This window comes from Chlorocebus sabaeus, chromosome X (assembly GCF_047675955.1).
Source record: "Chlorocebus sabaeus isolate Y175 chromosome X, mChlSab1.0.hap1, whole genome shotgun sequence".
Lineage (NCBI taxonomy): Eukaryota > Metazoa > Chordata > Mammalia > Primates > Cercopithecidae > Chlorocebus > Chlorocebus sabaeus.
In genome coordinates this window covers 149,234,351-149,258,210 of record NC_132933.1, presented here as the reverse complement: position 1 = coordinate 149,258,210, position 23,860 = coordinate 149,234,351, and the positions used below count along the sequence as shown (strand labels likewise).

The window sequence follows — 23,860 nt, the reverse complement described above, 5'->3', positions numbered from 1 at the left end:
CTTGTGGAAAAGACAACTGTCCAAAATAGTTTATGCGCAGCACATTTAATACCACAATATGGTATCCTGCTGAGTGTGTGTTTTCATGGTGATTTTAGACACTTTAAAAATAAACACACCCCATGACGAGGCAAACGGTTTACTTACTTTACATGGAAATCCAAATGTCTGGGGAAATCTATTTTGCCTGCAAGAATTTTCTGATAAATGCCAAATGGGTTGTCATCAAAAAACGGAGGAAACCTGTTAGAAAAACAAACATGTATTTTTAGTGGTGAGTAAGCATGGAAAAAAATCCCTGCTTTGTAAAGATAGCTATTTCTGCTTAACACAGGCAGAAGATAATTTATTTCACATGCACTCTTCCCCGCACACTGAAGTTGTCACGATCTGAAAGCACGTGACACTCAGATGGTTCTAAGAGGCAAAGCATCGTGTGCCGCAGCCCGATGTAAGGGAAGCTCCCTTGGAAGAATATAAAGACCATTTGAGAGGCGTCTGCTGAGCAGAAGGCAACTCCTTTGAGCATCTTATTCAGAGGAGCCACCAGCCCATTCCTTAACTGTGCACTAAACACTGGACGGAAATGCTCTCTCATGTTTACCGGGGTGAATCCACCACCGTGACCAAGCATGGAACTCAAACGTCTCAACAGCGAAAAGATAAGCAGTCCACTTAAAAAATGGACAGGTGTTCTTCACAGACATTTCTCAAAAGAAGACATGGAAAAGGCCAACAGGTATATGAAAAAAATGCTCAATGTCACTAATCATCAGAGAAATGCAAATCAAAACCTCAATGAGGTAACAATCATCTCAACCCAGTTAAGATGGCCATTACCAAAAAGACACTGTAATCCCAGTACTTTGGGAGGCTGAGGCGGGTAGATAACCTGAAGTCAGGAGTTTGAGAGCAGTCTAGCCAACATGGTAAAACCCCACCTCTACTAAAATTACAAAAATTAGCCAGGCATGGTGGCACACGTCTGAAATCCCAGCTACCCAGGAGGCTGAAGCAGAAGAATCACTTGAACCCGGAAGGTGGAGGTTGCAGTGAGCCGAGATCATACCATTGCACTCCAACCTGGGCAACAAGAGTGAAACTCCGTCTCAAAAAAAAAAAAAGACACATACACACAAAAATAACAAATGCTGGTGAGGGTGTGGAGAAAAGAGAACTCTTTTTTTTTTTTTAAGACAGGATGTCGGCCGGGCGCGGTGGCTCAAGCCTGTAATCCCAGAACTTTGGGAGGCCGAGACGGGCGGATCACGAGGTCAGGAGATCGAGACCATCCTGGCTAACACGGTGAAACCCCGTCTCTACTAAAAAAATACAAAAAACTAGCCGGGCGTGGTGGCGGCGCCTGTAGTCCCAGCTACTCGGGAGGCTGAGGCAGGAGAATGGCGTAAACCCGGGAGGCGGAGCTTGCAGTGAGCTGAGATCCGGCCACTGTACTCCAGCCTGGGCAACAGAGCGAGACTCCGTCTCAAAAAAAAAAAAAAAAAAAAAAAAAGACAGGATGTCGCTCTGTCTCCCAGGCTGGAGTGCAGCAGTGCAATCTCAGCTCACTGCAACCTCTGCCTCCCAGGCTCAAGCGATCGACCTGCCCCGGCCTTCCAAGTAGCTGGGACTACAGGCGCCCACCATCACACTGGCTAATTTTTGTACTTTTTGGAGGGGGCGGGGGGTTCACCATGTTGCCTAGGCTGGTCTTGAAGTCCTGGGCTCAAGTGATCCACCCAGCTTGGTCTCCCAAAGTGCTGGGATTACCAGCATGAGCCACCGTGCCTGGCTAGAAAGGGAACTCTCATGCAACGTTGGTGGGAATGTAAACTAGTAGAGCCACCATAGAGAAGAGTATGGAGGTTCCTCAAAAAACTAGAAATGGAACTCCCACATGACCTGGCCATCACATTACTAGGTATCTGTTCAGAGGAAAGGAAGCCACGATATTGGAGAGACATCGGCACGCCCATGTTTACCGCAGCACTATTCACAACAGCCAAGATAGGGAATCAACCTAGGTGTCCACCAGCAGATGAGCAGACAGTAAAGAAAAGGTGCTATCTACACACAGAATACTATTCAGCCATGAAAAGGAATAAAATCCTCTGATTGGCAGCAACATGGATGAAACTGGAGGACGTCACGTTAGGTGAAATAAGCCAGGAAAAGAACATTAAACAGTACTTGTGCTTACTCATACATGAAAGCTATAAAAAGCTAAGCTCCTGAAAGGATAAAGAAGAACAGAGGATACTAGATTCTGGGAAGGGAAGAAGGGAGAGATAGGGAGAGGTTTGTTAAAGGATACAAGATAGGAGGAATATGTTCCAGTGTTCTATAGCCTTGTAGGGTGACCATAATTAGCAATAACATGTCGTACAGTTTCAAATAGATACAGGATATCCAATGTTCCTAACACAAAGAAATGGTAAATAATTGAAATGATGGATATGCTAATTAACCCTGATCTGATTACTCCATTCTTTGTATCAAAGCATCACTGTGTACCCCATGAATATATACAATTATTATGTGTCAATTTAAAAAATAAAATAAGCCTAGGAAATACGGCAAAACCCAGTCCTTAAAAAAAAAAATTAGCTGAGTGTGGTGGTGCACACATGTAGTCCCAGCTACTTGGGAGGCTGACAGGGGAGGATCGCTTGAGCACAGGAGGTCAAGGCTGCAGTGAGCGGTGATCACATCACCACACTCCAGCCTGGGTGACAGAGTGAGACCTTGTCATAACATAACATAACATAACATAACATAACATAACATAACAAAACATAAAGTGAAATATAGGCCGGACGCTGAGGCTCATGCCTGCAATCCCAGCACTTTGAGAGGCTGAGGCGGGCAGGTCACTTGAGGTCAGGAGTTCCAGACCAGCCTGGCCAACGTGGTGAAACCTGTCTCTACTAAAAATACAAAAATTCGCTGGGCATGGTCGCCGGTGCTTGTAGTCTCAGCTACTCAGGAGGCTGGGGCAGGAGAATTGCTTGAACCTGAGAGGCAGAGGTTGCAGTGAGCTGAGATCGTGCCACTGCACTCCAGCCTGGGTGACAGAGCGAGACGGAGTACATAAATGAAATAAAATGTAAAATAATTGTTAAAGTTTACAGTGGTAAATACGCCACTATGGCCAAGAACAGGACATCTTTCTCGAGGCTTCCTTCAGTCTACAGCACAAGCAGTACCTGATACGTCCTGCCTTGGAGAGCTCGGTACTGAGCCGGCTTGCACGGCACTATAAGGCACCCTCAATAAACTGCAAGTGAACGTCAGTGAACTACTTTTTTTTTGAGACAGGTCTTGCTCTGTTGCCTCCAGGCTGGAGTACCACAACGTGATCCTGGCTCACTGCACTGAGCCTTGACCTCCAGGGCTCAAGCTATGCTCCCACGTCAGCGTCCTGAGCAGCTGGGGCTACAGGTGCACACCACCACGCCAGGCTGATTTTTTTTTTTTTTTAACTTTTGGTAGAGACGAAGTCTCACTATGTTGCCCAAGCTGGTCTCAAACTCCTGGGCTCAAGTGATCCTCCCACTTCAGCCTTCCAAAGTAATGGGACTACAGATGTGAGTCACCACACCCATCATTGAATTTCTTGATACTCCTCATTCACGGAACAGTATGTGGCACGCAACAGGTGATCAATAAATGTGTATAGGCCAAATGAAAGAGTCTGAGTTTATCATATTTTTCTTTTTTGTGAGACAAGGTTTGACTCTGTCACCCAGGCTGGAGTGCAGTGGTGCAATCATAGCTCACTGTAGCCTTGAACTCCCCCAGGAGGCCATCCTCCCACCTCAGCCTCCCATGGAGCAGGGACCACAGGTGTGTGCCACCATGCCTGGCTAATTTTTTGACTTTCTATAGGGATGCGGTCTCACTATGTGACTACTTTTAAGGTGCAGGAGCAGAGTCTGTATTTGTAACTGAGACTGGGTGGTCTGCAAAGCTGACCAAAGCTCTTTGCCCCAAGAAAACCATTTATTGACTCCTGAAGACCAAGAAAAAGACAGAAATACATGCAAATACAGCCTTGAAAATAGCAGTGCGTGTGTGAAAACAAGATTGTCATGCTATGCTTTGTTGACTGTAGTAAAAAGATTGCAGTACTGCTGCAGAAACCAACAGACTTTAGTAATATCTAGAAATTTTAGAAATATGTGAAATAAACTAAAAAACATATATACTTAAAACTGCAAAGACCATGATAAATCCAAGAACACCTAGAAGTCAACTGTATTAGTCCATTTGCAGTCTGCTATAAAGAACTACCTGAGACTGGGTAATTTATAAAGAAAAGAGATTTAGGCCAGGCACAGTGGCTCATGCCTGTAATCCCAGCACTTTGGGAAGCCGAGGCAGGCAGATCACGAGGTCAAGGAGAAAGAGACCATCCTGGCTAACATGGTGAAACCCCGTCTCTACTAAAAATACAAAAAATTAGCTGGGCATGGCAGCGGGCGCTTGAAGTCCCAGCTACTCAGGAGGCTGAGGCAGGAGAATGGCGTGAACCCAGGAGGAAGAGCTCGCGGTGAGCCGAGATAGTGCCACTGTACGCCAGCCTGGGTGACAGAGCGAGACTCCAGCTCAAAAAAAAAAAAAAGAAGAAGAAGAAGAAAAATAAAAGAAAGAAAAAGAGATTTAATTGACTCTCAGTCCCGCACGGCTGGGGAGGCCTGAGGAAACTTACAAATCATGGCGGAAGGCGAAGGGGAAGCCGGGCACATTTACCTGGTGGCAGATAAGTGAGAGCGAGCAAAGGAGGAAGTACTACACTTTAAAACCATCCGATCTCCTGAGAACTCTCACAAGACAGTACTAGGGCAATGTTGCTAAACCATCAGAAACCACTCCCATGATCCAACCACCTCTCACCAGGTCCTGCTTCCAACACTGGGGATTACATTTAAACATGAGATTTGGGTGGGGACACAAAGCCAAACCACATCATCAACCAGTAAGTGTATACTACACACCTACATGTCCGAGGCACAAGTTGTACTTCTGAGATTTTCTCATACTGACCAGGACAGAGACTTACATTGGCTCAAAGTCATGTTTTCTATTTAGCTTCTTTTGACTTAGATACTCCAATTCAGGTAGTCTAGCAATGGAAATACCTTATAAAATGGAGTTTTCAAATGATACCCTCATTGATGATCAGAAAAGCCAATGAGCAAAAATAATTCTCTTGTAGATTCCAAATCACTTCCTGACCTTAACGAAATTCAGTGGAGTGGGTGGAATGAGAGGTCTCCAGAAAGTTACATCTGTGATCCTGCCCCACCAACCTGTGAATGGGACCTTATTGGGAAATAGGATCTTTGCAGATAGAATTAACTCGAGGAGCTTCAGATGACATCATCCTAGAATAGGGTAGGTCTAAATCCAATGACAGGTATCATCATAAGAGACTGAAGAGGAGGCACATACACAGAGGAGAAGGCCACATGGGGACAGAGGCAGAGATGCAGTGATGTGGCCACAAGCCCAGGGACTCCTAGAGCCCCCAGGAGCTGGGAGAGGCAGGGAGGATCCTCCCCTAACGCCTCCAGAGGGAACTGGATACACCTGTAGTGGATTGAACTGTGGCCTTCAGAAAGATCCGTCCATATCCTAATGCCCAGACCTGGAATGAGACCTTATTTGGCAACAGGGTCTTTGCAGATGTGATTAATTGACGGATCTTGAGATGAGATCGTCCTGGATTAGGGTGGCCCTAAATCCAATGACAGGTGTCCTTCCTTCTAAGAGACTGAAGGGGAGACCGAGACACAGAGGAGAAGGCCACATGAAGGTGGAGGCAGAGACTGGAGTGATGTGGCCACAAGCCCAGGGACTCCTGGAGCCCCCAGGAGCTGGGCGAGGCAGGAAGGATCCTTCCCTGCAGCGCAGTCCTGAGGCACTTTGATCTCAAACTTCTGGTCTCCAGGACTAGGAGAGGATAAAATTCTCTTGTTTAAACCTTCCAGTCTGTGGTAGTTTCTAACAGCAGCATCAGGACACTCATATGTAGAACTACACACATGATCTGTCCAATACACTGCAGTGAAGAAAAATTCAAAGGAAAACAAAGAGGAGAAATACAAAGTACAAAAATGGAAATCAATGGCAGAGGTGACAGAGAAGTGGGGGTGGGTTACATGAGGAAATGAAAGATACTAGAGAAAGGTAAATGATTAGGTGTGTGCGATGTGGCCTTAACACAGCATTTCTTCCTTCTTAAATAACATTTCAGTTGCTCGTTTTGCACTTTAGCACGAAGGTGACTTTTCCAACAGCGTCTCTCTTTGGTCCGCTGGTTCTGCAGTTATGAGCCACCACAACGTACTGATAAACCACCCAGGCCAGGCTGGGAAGCAGAGCTCTGAGTACGGACACTCGTCAGATCTGCGTGTCCGATCTGCGTCAACGCTGCCGCCTCAGACGTGAACAACCTCCTGAGCCCGTCCTCCCTCACCCACCCGCAGCGTTCTCTGTAACAGTAGTTGGGGGACTTGTATTCCTGTTTCTCTCTAGGTTTGGGTGGTGACCCTGTCTGAATACATTCAGCTGTGTGACTTGATCGGGGAAATGCACAAATACAGGAATGGAGCATTAAACTCCAGGAGGAAATGTGTCATACATACCTAAAAACATTTATGGAGAATATTCAACGACGTGCTGTTGGACAGTAGACAATACATAAGATCATGGGAAAGGTATTTAATAAGCAGAAAAAAGTAAATAGTAAGTGAGCACTAACGGATGATCTTGCCCGAAAGAAAAAGCAGAGACAGTGTGTGTGTGTGTGTCTGAGAAACAGCACTCCTCCGGACGCCTGGGCAGTGCCCTCCGAAACCCTCAAATTTCTGTCTCTAAACATATAGACTGCTTCCAATTCTTACCAAGTGGAGAATAAATTCTCATTATATGGCATTTGGCATTATTAAGCAAGCTACATTGATCTGTGGTGACAGCTATACTAGTAAGGACAATCTGCTAATCAGCATGAATGCAAGCTCGAGATTTTCACCTGAAGAATTCACGCTCAGGCTAGGCACAGTGGCTCGTGCCTGTCATCCCGGCATTTGGGGAAGCCAACGCAGGAGGACTGCTTGAGCCCAGGAGTTCAAGACCAGCCTGGACCACACGGTGAGACCTCGTCTCTACAAAAAATTTAAAAATTAGCTGGACGTGCTGGTGTGTGCCTGTGCTCCCAGCTACAGCTTCTGTAGTCCCAAGAGGCTGAGGCAGGAGGATCGCTTGAGCCCAGGAGGTCGAAGCTTCAGTAAGCTATGACTGTACCACTGCATTCTAATCTGGACACAGAACAAGACCCTGTCTCCAAAGGAAAAAAAAAAAAAAAAACGCTCATGCAGTGGCTCACGGCTGTCATCCCAGCACTTTGGGAGGCCAAGGCAGGTGGATCCCTTAGAGCCTAGGAATTTGAAATCAGCCTGGGTAATATAGCAAGATCCTATCTCTACAAAAAATTTTTTAAAAATTAGCCAGGTACAGTAACGTGTGCCTGTCATCCCAGCTACTCAGGAGGCGGAGGTGGGGGGTTTGCTTGAGCCCAGGAGGTCGAGGCTGCACTGAGCTGTGACTGCACCACTGCACTCCTGACTGGGCAACAGAGCAAGACTTTGTTTAAAAAAAAAAAAAAAAAAAAGAAAAAAAAGAAAAATGAAAAATGAAAAAAAAACACACCAATTGTGCCACTAGCTCTATCATTTGCCAGTAAAATTTGAATGTAATTATTCCAACTATCTACATCTTCCAGTAAAGTGGACAGTCCAGGCAGAGATGCCCTGGGCGCTGCGAGCTGATGTTCTCCCTTGTACTCAGCTGGGAAAACACCCTCCTAAACTATCGGCCGACACATTCCCTGCCCCACTTTCGAAGGCCGGGGCCGGCCTTGGAAGATGGGTGCTTTGGAAATGCATTCATGAAAAGAAAGGCAGAGGCTTTTAGAGAAAAGAAGAAAGCCGTCACTAGAATTTCACTAGAATTTCATCCCACCTTGACTTCTTCCTCAAAAATCCTTGTCCCGATACCTTCAGATTAAAATCTAAAATCTAGGCCAGGCGTGGTGGCTCATGCCTGTAATCCCAGCACTTTGTGAGGCCGAGGGAGGTGAAACACTCAAGGTCAGGAGTTTGAAAGCAGGCTGGCCAACATGGTGAAGCCCCATCTCTACTAAAAATACAAAAATTAGCCAGGCATGGTGGCGTGCACCTGTAACCCCAGCTACGCGGCAGGCTGAGGCAGGAGAACTGCTTGAACCCAGGAGGCAGAGGCTGCAGTGAGCTGAGATCACGCCACTGCACTCCAGCCTGGGCGACAGAGAGAGAGTCCCTCTAAAGAAAATAATAATAATAATAATAAATAAATAAATATAAAATCTGTGCTCCTCAGATGAACCAGGGTGGGTGAGGTGGGAGAAGAGACAGAGGAATTCAAGGGCCAGATAAAGCGGAAGGAGCAAGCACTGGGGTGTGTGAGGGTTGGGGCTGAGCGGAGGGTGAAAATATAGCCCCGGGCACGCTGGCGTGGGCATCACAGCAGTGGCTCTCAAAGTGCAGTCCCAGGGTGGCTTCCCGACCCCAATTTAGGGACGGGTGAGGTCGTTTTTCTGACTCCAGCTTTGAATAGTGATGAATTTTCTTCCTATGCCTCAACTCAGCAACACGCTATGCAGCACAGCAGACAGGCTGCAGATGAAGAGAGGAGAGGCCACCAGTCCTTGTGAAAGCTGGACACTAAAGAGATTTGCAAAACCCAGAAAACACAGCCAACCTCCTCACGAACGTTTTCTCTCTGTCACCCAGGCTGGAGTGCAGTGGCGAGACCACAGCTCACTGCAGCCTTGACCTCCCAGCCTCAGTGATCCTCCCGCCTCAGCCTCCCAAAGTACTGGGACCACAGGCATGCACCACCAAGCCCGGGCAATTGGTTTATTTCATTTTATTTTTTGTAGAGATGGGGTCTCACTATGTCGCCCAGGCTGGCCTCCAACTCCTGGGCTCAAGTGATCCTCCCACCTCAGCCTCCTGAAGTGCTAAGATTACAAGCGTGAGCCACCGTGCACAGCCTGAATGGTTTCAATTCTAGAAAGTGTGGTTACACATTTTTTTCATTTAAAAATGCCATTTATGTTCACCTCTGTGATTATTATTTAACTTCTCATATATATTATTTATGTATTCTGTTTATTTATATTTCAGTCCCACTTTAATTTCAAATGCAGTCAGCGTGGACAGCTGTAACACACAGAAATGAAAGTTCTGCGGGTTGTTAATAACTCTGAGTTATGTGTTAAAGGGCTCCCGAGGCCAGCATGTTTGAGAACCACTGCACAATGCCTGACGCTCCCCGTGGAAGAGGCTTCATTGCAGAGAGATTCCACCTTCTCTAGAATCTTCTGCACCCTGTCTGCTATGCTGTATTGTCTTAGTTGACACCTATGAGGAAAATTCATCACTATTCAGATCTGTCGTTGGAAAAATGATCTCACTCATCTGCTAAAACACACTTCCGGAACCCCACAGTCCTCTGGGATGCCACTTTGAGAATCATTGCTGTCATAACTAAGACAAGATGCCCCGGGGGCTTTTTCTCACCCTACACTCTGCTCTATGCCGTGCGTGCCCCTGTGTTTTGTTCTTGATGCTTTAGCTGATTTTTTTTTTCTTTTTCTGAGACAGTGTCTTGCTCTGTTACCCAAGCTGATGTGCACTGGTGCAATCTCAACTCACTGCAGCCTCAACTTCCTGGGCTGAAGCAATCCTCCCACCTCAGCCTCCTGAGTAGCTGGGACTACAGCTATAAACAACCACACCCAGCTGGTTTTATTTTTATTTTTTGTAGAGATGGGGTCCCACTACGTTGCCCAGGCTGGTCTTGAACTCTTGGGCTTAAGCAATTCTTCTGTCTCAGTCTCCCAAAGTGCTGGGATGACAGACAGGCACAAGCCACTGCGTCCAGCCTTTTCCTGGCTCTTGAGTTAAACTCTCTGGGAGAATAAAAACACGGAAACAGATGAGAAGAGAGAACAGGATGGGAGAAATCGGAGCTGAGCTGGGGTCCTTGGAAAGTGCGTGAGTGATTTTGTTCCAGAATGTGCCACACAATTTTCATCTGACCTAAACATGTCTCGTTCCATGAAAATAAAATCTGCATCATGATATGACCTCCTTCCTAATCACATGGCAGATTTTACCAAACAGATGTTTTCCCCTGTGCTTAGTGGAAGATTGAGATAACCAGTGAAAGCAATAAAACAGACAAGGCACAGCCTCACTTGATCCTGCTAAGAATGGGAATCCATCAAATGGAGCTGTAATAGGGAAGGTCAAATGGAGCTGTAATAGGGAAGGTCAAATGGAGCTGTAATAGGGAAGGTGCAGACACGGGCTGCGAAGGGAGGAGGAGAACTCTGACTGCAGGCCGGCTCCACTTATGTGTGCAGCAACGCCCTCCCTCCAGCCACCAGAAGTTTCTGGGTTCAAGGAGGTGAGGAGAGCAGCTTGGAAGCACTGCTCTCAGAGGCAGGCAACACATACAAAATCAAGATGGTTTCAGAGCTGCTAAGCAGTATAAAGAAAACAGATGGGCTGATCGGACAGCGCATGGCCCAGGAGAACAGGGGAGGCCCCAGAGGGCTGTGGGAGCAGGTGACAGGTGAGCCTGCAGCAGGTGCAGTGGAAGAGAAAGGGCCAGTCCCGGCTGGGCGTGGTGGCTCACGCCTGTAATCCCAGCATTTTGGGAGGCTGAGGCAGGTGGATCACTTGAGGTCAGGAGTTTGAGACCAGCCTGGCCAATATGGTGAAACCCCCTCTCTAATAAAAATACAAAAATTAGCTGGGCGTGGTGGCACACACCTGTAATCCCAGCTACTCAGGAGGCTGAGGCAGGAGAATTGCTTGAACCTGGGAAGCAAAGGTTGCAGTGAGCCAAGATTGCACCACTGCAGTCCAGCCTGGGTGACAGAGCAAGTCAAGAAAGCAGAGGTTACAGTGAGCCAAGATTGTGCCACTGCACTCCAGCCTGGGGGGAGGGGAGGGGAGGGGAGGGAGAAGGGAAGGGAAGGGAGAAGGGAGAAGGGAAGGGAGAAGGGAAGGGAAGGGAGAAGAGAGAAGGGAAGGGAAGGGAGAAGGGAAGGGAAGGGAGAAGGGAAGGGAGGAAGGAGAGAGAGAGAGGGAGGGAGGGAGAGAGGGAGGGAGGGAGAGAGGGAGGGAGGGAGAGAGGGAGGGAGGGAGAGAGGGAGGGAGGGAGAGAGGGAGGGAGGAAAAGAAAAGAAGGGAGGAAGGAAGCCAGCCTTTGGGCAGGGGCACAGGTCAGGCTTCCTGGCATGTTTAAAAAGCAGTGGGAAGACGAGGGGCCAGGCTGTTGTCTAAGGGGGGTGGACAACCCACAGACAGACCATCTCAGAACCTCATATGGTAACAAGCTTCCGATTCTGCTCCAGTCATCCAGGAAGCAACAAGCGGGCTCCCAGGGAAGAAGGGCACAGCTGGTGGGCGCGTGGTCAGGATGCCTGCAACTGTTTCCAGGAAAATGTACTGCAGGCGGAGGGGATGCAGGAGACAGTGAGAAGGCTTGGGGTGGTCCAGGCAACCTGAAGCCGGCCAGAGTTGGGGAAGAGCACAGGAATGCCTGGGAGAGTTGGAGTCAGCGAAGCTGGTTAACTCTCAAAACACCCACCCATGTGAAAAGACACAGGGCTGCTGAGAAATTGAAAAAACAACATTCACCCAGAAATAGACTCTAATTAGAAAAAAGGAAAATAAAAAGATGCCTACTGTGAATCAATAGCTCCCTGCCTCATGAAATGCACAGGTCAGCAGACTGGGCTTTGATTGGGAGACGGTTATTCATTTAATTATTCCTTTTCTTTTTTTTTTTCTTTTTTTCTTTTTTTTTTTTGAGATGGAGTCTTACCTCTGTTGCCCAGGCTGGAGTACGGTGGTGCGATCTTGGCTCACTGCCACCTCCCTGCCTCCCAGGTTCAAGTGATTCTCGTGCCTCAGACTCCCGAGTAGCTGGGATTACAGGCACCATGTCTGGCTTTTTTTTGTATGTGTAGTAGAGATGGGATTTCACCATGTTGGCCAGGCTGGTCTCCAACTCCTGACCTCAGGTGATCCACCCACCTCGGCCTCCCAAAGTATTGGGATTACAGGCGTGAGCCATGGTACCTGGCCTAATTATTCATTTTCAATTAGCCTAATGATTTATTACCTCATAATTAGGTTATTTTCTATTCTATTGTATTCTAATATATTTAAATATTCCAATATGTTATAGCCTATTAACAATTCTCATAACTTTATATAATAATTCTAATACAGTCATTCTAATGACGGGGGGTAATATTCTATTCTTTTTAAATTTATTTTTATAAATTTTTAACTTCAACATACCTTGAAACTGATACTGTTTTAATTATATTCTAATAATTACATGCTGTATTCTAACAATATTATGTTCTAATAGTATATTGTATTCTAATAATAGTCTATTCTATAATCAATAAAATTTGGGGCACATGAACCTCACTCTATCTAAAACTATTAGACTACAGGATACAACAATCCTCAGGCAACACTGCCCTCGTGTGGTCAGTGTTATCACTGAAGGAAAATGTGCTTTTCCTCGGTTGGATGCTGATCAATATGCTAAGTGATTTTTACAACCTTTTGAGTTTGCCTGGGACATAATGGGTTAGAGTGCATATTGAGAAGTTTAGTTCTATACGATTTGTAGGCATGTCTCAGCAAAGAGTAATGGAAAATTCAAAAGACCAACAGGCAGGTAGGTAGGTAGATTATTGATAGCTAGACGAAAGGTAGAGATAGATGGATAGGTAGGTAGGTAGATGATTGATAAATAGACAGATATATAGAAAAGCAGATAGATGAATAGGTAGATAGATGATTGACAGATGGATAGGTAGGTAGGTAAACAGTTACATAGAAAGATGATAAATAGATGGATAGGCAGATAAATAGGAAGCAGATGGATAGATTGGTACATGAATGACAGATAGATGATAGGTAAATACATAGATAACAGGTAGGTAGACAGAGAAAAAGATTGTAGAGATAAAGAGATGGAGAGAGAGAGATGGATATATAAATATATAAATGACAACTTAGATGACAGATAACGATAAATGGATAAACACATACATACATAATAGGCAGCAGACCATAGCGACAGACAGGGATAGGTGCGTGGGTGAGTGGATGAATGGATGGATGGATGAAGGGGTGGATGGGTGGGTGGATGAAGGGGTCGGGGGGTGGGTGGGTGGATGAAGGGGTGGGGGGTGGGGGGTGGATAGATGAAGGGGTAGGGGGGTGGGTGGATGGATGGATGGATGGATGGATGAAGGGGTGGGGGGGTGGATGGATGGATGGATAGATGAAGGGGTAGGTGGGTGGATGGATGGATAGATGAAGGGGTTGGGGGTGGGTAGGTGGATGGATGGATGAAGGGAAGGGGTTGGGGGTTGGATGGATGGATGAAGGGGTTGGGGGGTGGATGGATGGATGAAAGGGTGGGGGGTAGGTGGATGAAGGGGTAGGGGGGTGGGGGGTGGATGGGTGGATGGATGAAGGGGTAGATGGATGGATGAAGGGGTGGGTGGATGGATGGATGAAGGGGTGGTGGATGGATGAAGGGTGGGTGGATGGATGAAGGGGTGGGTGGATGGATGAAGGGGTGGGTGGATGGATGAAGGGATGGGTGGATGGATGGATGAAGGGGTGGGTGGGTGGATGGATGAAGGGGTGGGTGGATGGATGGATGAAGGGGTGGGGGGGTAGGTGGGTAGATGGATGGAAAAGTATATAAACATAGATAAATAGACAGATGGGTAGATGGATGGATGATAAACAATATACATGGATAGGCAGACAATGAAATACAGGTGTTTGTGGGTTCCACTCTCCTCCTGTGGCATCTCAGGCTCCGGTTTTGTGGTGGAGTTCTTTGGCAGTGCTTGTTCAACATTGTTCTGATCCCTAAGCTAGTGTGGGAATTAACGGATTCACTTTCTCCATAAAAGATGGCAGAGATAAGCACATGGGACGATGACCCCTGTCTGCTCCCCAAACAAAAGTCAGTGACTGCCTGGATTTCCTAAGGTGGATGTTAGAATGTCACCCCCAGGAACAAGCGCTGGGTCTGGGTGCTCCCGCCAGCAGGATCTGGCTCAGACACGCCTTCCCAGCAGGAGAATGCCTCTCCTCCTTCCCTCCTTTGTTTCCAACTGAAAGGGAAACTTTCCCAGTAAAAATCTCTGGTCTTTACCCCCTGCAGGGAATCAGAGAGATGTGAGCGAGGATCTGGCTTTTGCGACAAGGGAAGGCACTCAGAGGATACGCTGGTGTCTGTCTTTGAGACTCAGGGGCAGCAGAAAAAAGAAGGAAACAGGAAAAGAGAGAACATAGAAGGCAGAGTGTCGGCTGTGGCAAAGCATGGCAGAGGATGCCCCAACCGGTGTTCTGGGCCCTCGCAGGCTGGGCTTCCTCTCGTCTTCATCCCTTTCGTGCAGAGCCTTTTGTGCAGAGCCACATGGTGCAACAGTTCCTCTGCACACACGTAGCTCACTCCTTCCTACAGGTTCCTTTCTGGAAAAGTGCCATGCTACTGAGTCATCTTAGGGAATTAATGGACATGCTGGGTATTAACAACGGAATGAGGATGACGCCCACGTCCTGGGTTTCCAAGTGTTGCATGCTTCCTTTGCGTTTCTGGTCAAGTCATAGTGGAGTTGTCTCAGGCATATGCTAGACTCGAACACTCAATCATGCTGACAGCCCAACAAATGACCGACCTCTCTGTTATGTGGTGGCAGGGAAGATGGCACCTCCCCTGACTTCCAAATGTCACCCAACACAGGGATCACAGGCGCTGGAACCACACCGACTCCATCTTGAACAGGGGCCGGGTAAAATGAGGCTGAGACCTACTGGACTGCATTCTCAGACGGTGAAGGCATTCTAAGTCACAGGACGACATAGGAGGTCGGCACACAAAGACCCTGCTGATAAAACAGGCTGCTACTAAGCTGGCCAAATCCCTCCAAAATCAAGATGGCGACAACAGTGACCTCTGATCGTCCTCACGGCTCATTATACATTAATTATAATGCATTAGGTACTAAAAGACACTCCCGCCAGCGCCATGACAGTTTACAAATGCCACGACAACATCAGGATGTTACCCTATAAGCTCTAAAAAGGGGAGGAACTCCTCAGCTACAGGACTTGCCCACCCCTTTCCAGGAAAACCCATGAAAAATCCACCCCCTGTTTAGCATATAGTCAAGAAATAACCATCAAAATAGCCAACCAGCAGCCCTCGGGCCTGCTCTGCCTAAGGAGTAACCACGCTTTTATTCTTTTACTTTCTTAATACACTTGCTTTCACTTTATGGACTTTACCCGAATTCTTTCTAGCGAGAGATCCAAGAACCCTGTGTTGGGGTCTGGGTCGGCACCCCTTTCCTGTGCCACAGGTGTGTGGTTTTAGGAAAGAACATATTCTCACCTTCCTCACCGGCTGTTCATGCAGAAGCCACTCAATTGTATTTGGCTGATTTACCTTGACCCAGCCTGTGCCCTCCTGAGCTCTGCAGGTTACTTCAGCAAGGGTCTATGCAGAAGATTCATTTTTTATTTTAATTTCTGAATTCTTTTTAAGACTAATTAAACACAGAAGTGATAAGGGGGAAAAGAGGAGAGCAAGGAGTTCAATCTGTAGCTAACTGTGAAAACCAACTGAGATAACTCACGACCTTCAGAGCGGCCCAGAGCGTTAATTTTATATTTAAGGAAGATATGGATATTTCAATATAAAAATCTCAATGGGCATGCATGGGTGGTTCCTTCACAAGTTTAGGTTTTTTGCCTCTTATTCAAACAAGCTCAACTGCTAATTCACATTGCCAACCTCAGCAGGGCAGCAGATGTGTGTGCAGCCACACCGTGTGTCTGTGATACTCACGTACTGTTTTCAAGGTAACAGAAACGCCGAGGGGATGAATGGGCGGGGGAAGGGGGTGCTGGCCTGTAAGATGAAGATTCTCTACGGAGACTCCACTTACCCCGAGAGCATCTCGAATATCAGGATGCCGAGGGCCCACCAGTCCACGGCCCTTCCGTGGCCCTTGCTCTGAATGACTTCCGGGGCCAGGTACTCGGGTGTTCCACAGAGGGTCCAAGTCCTATATGGGCGACAGAGACAGACCCCCACAAAACTCAGTGGTGCTTGGCTAATGCAGTCACCTTAGAAGCTCTGATTGTTACAATAACTTAGTTGAGTAAAACCACGCTCCCTTTACCCTCCTGTGCACACATTTTACTGTGTAAAGACAGTAACATTGTTTTTGCTGATTCCTTTCCATAGTAACATTTCTTAACTGGCTTGGAAACCAAGAATTGGTTTTATCATCCTTGCTACTGTTGCTGGTACTGTTACCACTGTTACTCAGAAGCAAAAAAAAAAACCTCAGTTTTTTTGAGTTATTTATACCTGTCTTAGTATAAATCATAAAGAATAAAATTACTTAATTAAAGGAAAAAGCACGAGATCACGTCCTCTGCAGCAGCGTGGATGGACGTAGAGAGGCCATTCTCCTAAGTGGACGCACATGTTCTCACTTATACGTGGGAGCTAAACACTAGGTATACACACAGACAGGGAGAGGGGGAAAAACAGACACCGGGCCACTGGAAGGTGAAGGACAGGAGGATGAGGATGGAAAATCTACCTGTCACGTACGATGCTTATTATGTGGGTGACAAAATAATCGGTACACAAAGTGGCATACAGTTTACCCATGTAACAAACCTGCACATGTACCCCTGAACCTAAAAGTTTTTAAAATAAATAAATAAAATTAAGTAAAAAAGAAAATCCTTTATTCCCCCCTCCCCCCAAAAAAAAGTGGCAGTGAAAAAGAATAATTCAAGAACTCACTTAGGCCAGGCATGGTGGTTCACACCCATAATCCCAGCACTTTGAGAAGCCAAGGTGGGCAGATTACTTGAGGCCAGGAGTTCAAGACCAGCCTGGCCAACATGGCGAACTCCATCTCTACTAAAAACACAAAATGAGCCAGGCGTGCTGATGTGTGCCTATAGTCCCAGCTACTCGGGAAGCTAAGGCAGGAGAAATGTTTGAACCCAAGAGGCGGAGGTTGCAGTGAGCCGAGAATGTGCCACTGCACTCTATACTCCAGCCTGGGTGACAGAGCAAGACTGTCTCTCAGAAAAGAAAAAAAAAAAGGTGCAAGAGCAGAGTCTGTACTGTAACTGAGACTGGATGGTTTGCAAAGTTTATGTATGTTCTCTTCGGCTCTTTACACCCCCACCCCCACCCCCCACAAAAATTTTCTTGCTCCCTGGAAACCAGTGAAAAGACAAAAATACACTTCCTCCCCTGCATGCCATTTTCCTTTAAAAGTGCCTGCTTTGTGCTCCAAAAGCAAAGTGGTGGCCTCAAGCAGGAAGCCTGTACTTCTTCCCCTAAGAAAGCTCTGGAATAAAAAATCACTTTCTTTATACCGGACCTCGCCCTTGCTAATAGCACTCTGCAAACCGCGAGCGGCTGAACCTGCATTTTGGTTACAGAAGCTTCTGCTAAACAAAGTCAGGGAAAGATAACAAGGACCGCAGCAGAAGCTGGAAGACTCATGGGCTGGAAAGGAGCTGAGCATCAGTAATCCCAGAGAGGGGGCCGTGTCTGGGCCACACTCCATTGGCGCTCTGCTGCTGGGTAGAATGTCGCTTCGGGCTTTCAGCAATTCAGACCCGTAGCACACCTCCAAGCCACATCCACCCTTCCTGCCAAGGGCTGCCTTGGTGTGTGGAGCCTGTCTGTAGACAGGCAGGAAGAAAAACACCTTCGGAGGGAAAAAATATATAGATGCTTTGCAAAAGACCCTTCCCTCCCACCAGTCAAATCAATAAAAGAAGAAATTCTTATTTTGTAAGTTGAATGTAAAGAGAACAAAAAACAAGTTCCACAGAGTCTGGTAATGTACATGTTTATCCACTCTCAAGTTATTTGCACAATGTATCACGCATGTGCAAAGCCTATTTTATACCCAGCACATGTTGCCCGAGTCTGCCCTGTTTGCAGTGGTGTGGGCATGTATCTTGGCTTCAGCTCCTCAGCTTCCTGCTTGCAGGAACCCACCCAAAATGTTGTTACTGTTGTCCCTCCTTCCCTTCCCCACCACACCTCTGTACCTCACCTCTTTCCAGACAACAGACTTTTCCACATTAATCTGTAAGCCCTCGGGATAACAACAAACTGGCTGCCATCCAAATTTCAAATTCTGTCAGCCATCCATGAAATCAAAGTACCACAAGGTCAGGCATGGTAGTTTACAACTGTAATCCTAGTACTCTGGGAGGCTGAGGCAGGAGGATTGCCCGAGGCTAGGAGTTTCAGACTAGCTTGGGCAACACAGCAAGACCACTCCTTTACAAAAAAAAAAAAAAAAAAGCCAGGTGTGCTGAAGTGCACCTGTAGTCTCAGCTAGTCAGGAGGCTGAGATGGGAGGATCACTTGAGCCCAGGGGGTCAAGGCTGCAGGCAGCATGACAGTGCCACTGTACCCCAGCCTGGGCAACAGAGCAAGACACTGTCTCAAAAAAAAAAAAAAAAAAAAAAACTGCAGGATCTAGCAGATGTAAGTCAGGAAACCAGGAAAGAAGACAAGGAGAGAAATCGAGTTCTCTTCCCACAGAAGAATGTGGAAGGGACTTACTCTCTATCTGCAGGTAGATCTAACTATGGAACAGAGATCACCATGTGGTCCTGTTAAGTGCTTCTCATTCATTAGAATTAAGTCTACAAATGGAAAGTACAATGCACACTATTTCAGAAACATGCTCTCCCCTGCCCTGCCCGGCAGTTGAGTCAATTCCAAGTACACCCCGGCTGCTTCGACGCACGACACTTCTGTCATTCTGCAAGACGAGTGACTTACTGGCCTGCTAGTTTTGTATTTCCACCTTGCTAGCCCATCCAAAGTGGCCTGAAAGGAGCTCAAAGCCTAGATCTTAGCTGATATGAAGCCCAGGTAGAGGCCACAGGTCATGCTACCGGCATTAGCTGCAACTTCTGCACTTACCTTTTGAAAGATGAGACTCTTTTTGGCTCTGTGTTAGGGTAAGGACACACACCTAAGGCTGTATACGTTTCCAGGTTCTGACTTGCCTCAGGAAGACTTTGGCCCCATTAGAGTCACTCCTTCCTGCAGAAACCCCAATGCCTCACTAGATGTACAAAGAGACACACGCTGCTATGGAGAGATGTCGACTGCGTGAATGTGACATGAGACAGTCTAAGTGTTATGTCGACACCACTGGTCTGGGCAGTGAATTATCCACTTCCTTGTTCCTGTCTCCTTTTGCTCACCTGCCTTTTGGGTAGAAGGAAGGTGACACCTGCTGTTCTGTTTTCTCACTGTTCTTAGTTTCACTATGGCCAGGGGGAGGAGAGGGAGGAGGCCACGTTAACGAAGCAGAAACAGAGCTAAGGATCGGATTCTCTGTCAAGTATAGATATCCAATGACTCCTGTGTTCTGAATGTCCACGCCTTCCAGCACACCTGCACTGGTTGAACTGTGCACCCCCCAAAGTCCTAAACCCCAGTATTTGTGAGTGGGACCTCATGTGCAAACAGGATCTTTGTAGCTGCAGTCAAGTTAAGAAGAGATCATCCTGGCTTAGGATGGGGAATAACTGCTTAACAGGTACAGGTTCTCTTTTGGGATGACGAAATGTTCTGGAACTAGAGAGACGTGATGGTTGCACGACACGGTAAATGCAATAGATGCCACTGACTTCTGCACGGCAAGATGGTTCACATGGGCTGGCTACAGTGGCTCATGCCTGTAATCTCAACGCTTTGGGAGGCCAAGATGGGAGGATCACTTGAGCCTCAGGGTTCCAGACCAGCCTAGGCAACATAGCAAGACCCTATCTGTACAAAAATATTTAAAAATTAGCCAGGCATCATGGCTCACACCTCTAGTCTCAGGTACTCAGAAGGCTGAGAGAGGAGGATTGCTTCAGCCTAGGAGTTGGAAACTACAGTGAGCCGTGATCGCACCACTGCACACCAGCTTGGCCGACAGAGAAAGACCCTGTTCCGAAACATAAAAAATGTTAATAAAGATGGTTATGATGGTACATTTTAAGCGTATTTTACCACAGTAAAAAGAGAAAAAGAGGTCGGGCATGGTGGTTCATGCCTATAATCCTAACACTCTGGGAGGCCGAGGCAAGTGGATCACGAGGTCAGGAGTTCAAGACCAGCCTGGCCAAGATGGTGAAACCCCGTCTCTACTAAAAACTACAAAACTTAGCTGGGCACGGTGGCAGGCACCTGTAATCCCAGCTACTCAGGAGGTTGGGGCAGGAGAATCACTTGAACCCGGGTGGCAGAGGTTGCAGTGAGCCGAGATCGTGCCACTGCACTCCAGCCTGGGCAACAGAGTAAGACTCTGTCTCAAAAAAAAAAAAAAAAAAATAGAGAGAAATGGATGACATCTCCAAGCTGAGTTTCAGTCCAGTCCCTCTTACGTCCTAGCAGGTGGCATCACCAGCCTCACTTTCTGTCTCTCCTCACGGTTTTATGACATAGTGAGCATGTCACTCAGCTAACAGGGACATGGTGGGGCTCAGGAGGAAGGACAGCTGATGAGAGCTTTTACACTTGATTACAGATACAAATGCATTTTTTTCCTTTTTATCAGAAAAGTATGAGCCAGTGTTTTGTCTGAGTTTGGTAATGCAGGAAATAGATATTAGCTCAGTACTCATAGTGAAAATACTACATTGCATTTTTTTATAGGATCTTCGGTTACAATGAAAAAGCAGGGTGTGGGATTTTTCATAAAAATGGAAGATTTTGTCATTTTTTTTTATGGGGACACAATCACAGTTCCTAGAACTGTCTGATGGGAACAAACAGCTGAGAATTTCAGGCCCATGAAGGGAGAAAGTGCATGTCTGCAAGCATGGGACAGCTTCTGACGGCCAGCCCAGGTGCTGGGAGGGGTTTCCTCCGTGACAATGGCTCCTAGACACCACTGACCAACCTCGGCACAGTAATACCCACCTCCTAGTATGAACTACAGCAAAGTTCAAGGGAAAGTAGCAACACCGACTGCAAATAGACTCGACATCTCAGGCCCTCCTTGGCTTCCGTCAAATACTCAAAGTCAGAAACTAAGGGAAAACACCTCAAGTAACTAGAAAGACTTTTCCGGTGTTACGAAACATATATAAAACAATTATGTATTTACAAATGTATATGTTTAAATTTGAACTTATAATCTAAACAGTAAATGTGTAACACATACTAATATATAAATTTAAATTTTAAAAATATATATTTATAAAATTATATATAAAACTGTGGATAATAATGTATAATTATAGCTGCATATAAGTTTCTAAATATACTTATATCATAATTTATGAGCATATATAATTATTTGGTAGTCATGTTTATAACTATAAAATTAAATATGTAATATTAAATATAAAATTGTATCCGTTTATTATATATTTAATTGTATTAAATGATTTATTTTTAAATATGATTATTTGAACTAAAAATTACATTATATTTATTTAATATATAATTATAATCTGAATATATTAATAAATTAACATATACATATGTTATGTTACATTAGTAATAGAGATAATCAAATATATTTAAATATATAAATTTAATGTAGGATATATTATGTGCAATTAAATATTACAATTATATAGTTATTTATAATTATATACATAATTATGATTTTATATGTATAATTTTCAATTGTAAAATACACATAGCATAGAATTTTCCATTTTAAGCATTTTTAATTGTATAGTTCAGTGGTGGGAAGTCCGTCGACCTTGGTGTTCAACCCTTCCCACCATCCACTGCTGGAACTTCTTCATCATTCCAAACAGAAACTCCGTCCTCATTAAACATCATCTCCCCCTACCCTGCACCTCCCCAGCCCCTGGCACCCACCATCCTATTTTCTGTCCCTATAATTTGAAAGAATCTAGGGCCTTCCTACAAGTAGAATCACACAATATGAGACCTTTTTGGTCTGGCTTATTTCATCCAATATCATGTGTTCAAGGTTTATCAACATGTAGAATGTGTCAGAATTATACTCCTTTTCATGGCCAATAATATTCCACTGCACAGACAGAGCTCCTGGCCAATTTTAACCAGTTCACAAAGCAAATGGCCTGGCTCAGGGGTGGGCAAATATTTTCTGTAAAGAGCCAGATGGCAAATATTTTAGGCTTTGTGAATCACAGGGTCTCTGTTACAAATATCCAACTCTGGTACTGTAGCTCAAAAGCCCCCAAGATGTGACTGTGTTCCAATAAAACTTTATTAACAGACACACAGGGGGCTGGATTTAACCTATGCAAGGCTAATTTTTTTGTTTTTGATGTTTTGTAGAGATGAGGTCTTGCTATGTTACCCAGGCTGGGCTTTTTTAAAAACAAAGTTTTGTCAGATGTGATAACGCCACTGAAGTTCTTTTTTAAAGGGAGTTATCTGTTAGAGATAGGATGAAGTACACCTGCTTTAAAATAACTCAAGAAACAAATGGGCGAAGAGAAAAAAAAAAAACAAAGTGGCAAAGCTTTGATAACAATCGAAGCTGGGTGATGGGGCCATAAGGTTTCAATGTGAACTACTCTCTCTACTCCTGTGTGTGTGTGTGTGTGTGTGTGTGTGTGTGAAAGGGGTAAGTAGTAATTTTGAAAGACTAGGTTCAATATTACCCCATAAGGCTAGAAATAAAAATCCAGAGGACAGTAATCAATGTAACATCTGGATTTAAAATGCTACAACAGAAGAACTAGGAAAGAGCTGTTGCGCCTGGCATGGTGGCTCACGGCTACTGTCCTGGCACTTTGGGAGGCCGAGGTGGGGGGACTGCTTGAGGCCAGGAGTTCAAGACTATCCTGGCCAATATAGTGAGACCCTGTCTCAAAAGAAACACAAAAAAACAAAAACGAACAAAAAGCTGTCACAGAGAAATAAAAAAACACCAAAAACAAACAAACAAAAAAGAGCTGTTGCAAAGAAAGAATACCATCTGTTATGGTTTAAAGACAGATGTACAAAGGTCGAACATCTTTAATCCAAATCTGAAATCCCAAATGCTCCAAAAGGCAATACTTTTCCAGCACCGACATGAGGCTCACAGTTCAAAGGAAATGCTCACTGGAGCATCCTGGATTTCAGATTTTCAAATTAGAGATGCTCACAGGTAAGTGTAATTCAAATATTCCACAATCTGAAAAAAATCTAAAATCCAAAACAATTCTGGTCTGAAGTATTTCAGGTAAGGGATGCTTGTGTTATGCATTTGAATTATAAAAGCAAATTAAACACATCAGTATTTTATTTTGAGCATGTCATAAAACCAGAAATAATTCTAGTTTGCCACCAAATCTTTTAGGGGAGCTCTCTAGATAATATAAAGTGTGTGCGCAAAATATTTAAAATACAAACGTAATATTGCTGTTAGAAAACGAGCCTGGTGAACGCAAGTCACAAAAGAAAGCCATCTGAACATACTGACAACCTAGGAAAGTCAGAAATCAAGTCACCAAAAGCAGTGGTTTAAAATAAGTAGGACAGTCATTCAGTTAACAGGGTTGCTAGGGGAGGGGAGGAGAGGGGAGAGGAGGGGGGAGGGGAGAGGGGGGAGGGGAGGGAGGGGAGGGAAGTGGAGGGGAAGGGAGGAGAGGGGAGGGAAGTGGAGGGGAAGGGAGGAGAGGGGAGGGGAGGG

At 45.7% G+C, this 23,860-nt stretch overlaps 1 protein-coding gene across 3 annotated transcripts in view; it reads right to left on the bottom strand.

Annotated features, from left to right (window-relative positions):
- PRKX (protein kinase cAMP-dependent X-linked catalytic subunit) overlaps nt 1–23,860 on the bottom strand; it is a 134,759-nt gene that overhangs the window by 46,912 nt on the left and 63,987 nt on the right. For all 3 annotated transcript variants that reach the window (XM_037986301.2, XM_073013895.1, XM_037986302.2), the window contains exons 4-5: nt 16,121–16,240; nt 148–243 (exon numbers count right to left, since the gene is read on the bottom strand). In XM_037986301.2, coding sequence (XP_037842229.2) covers nt 148–243; nt 16,121–16,240 — 216 coding nt within the window. The remainder of the gene's footprint in view (nt 1–147; nt 244–16,120; nt 16,241–23,860) is intronic.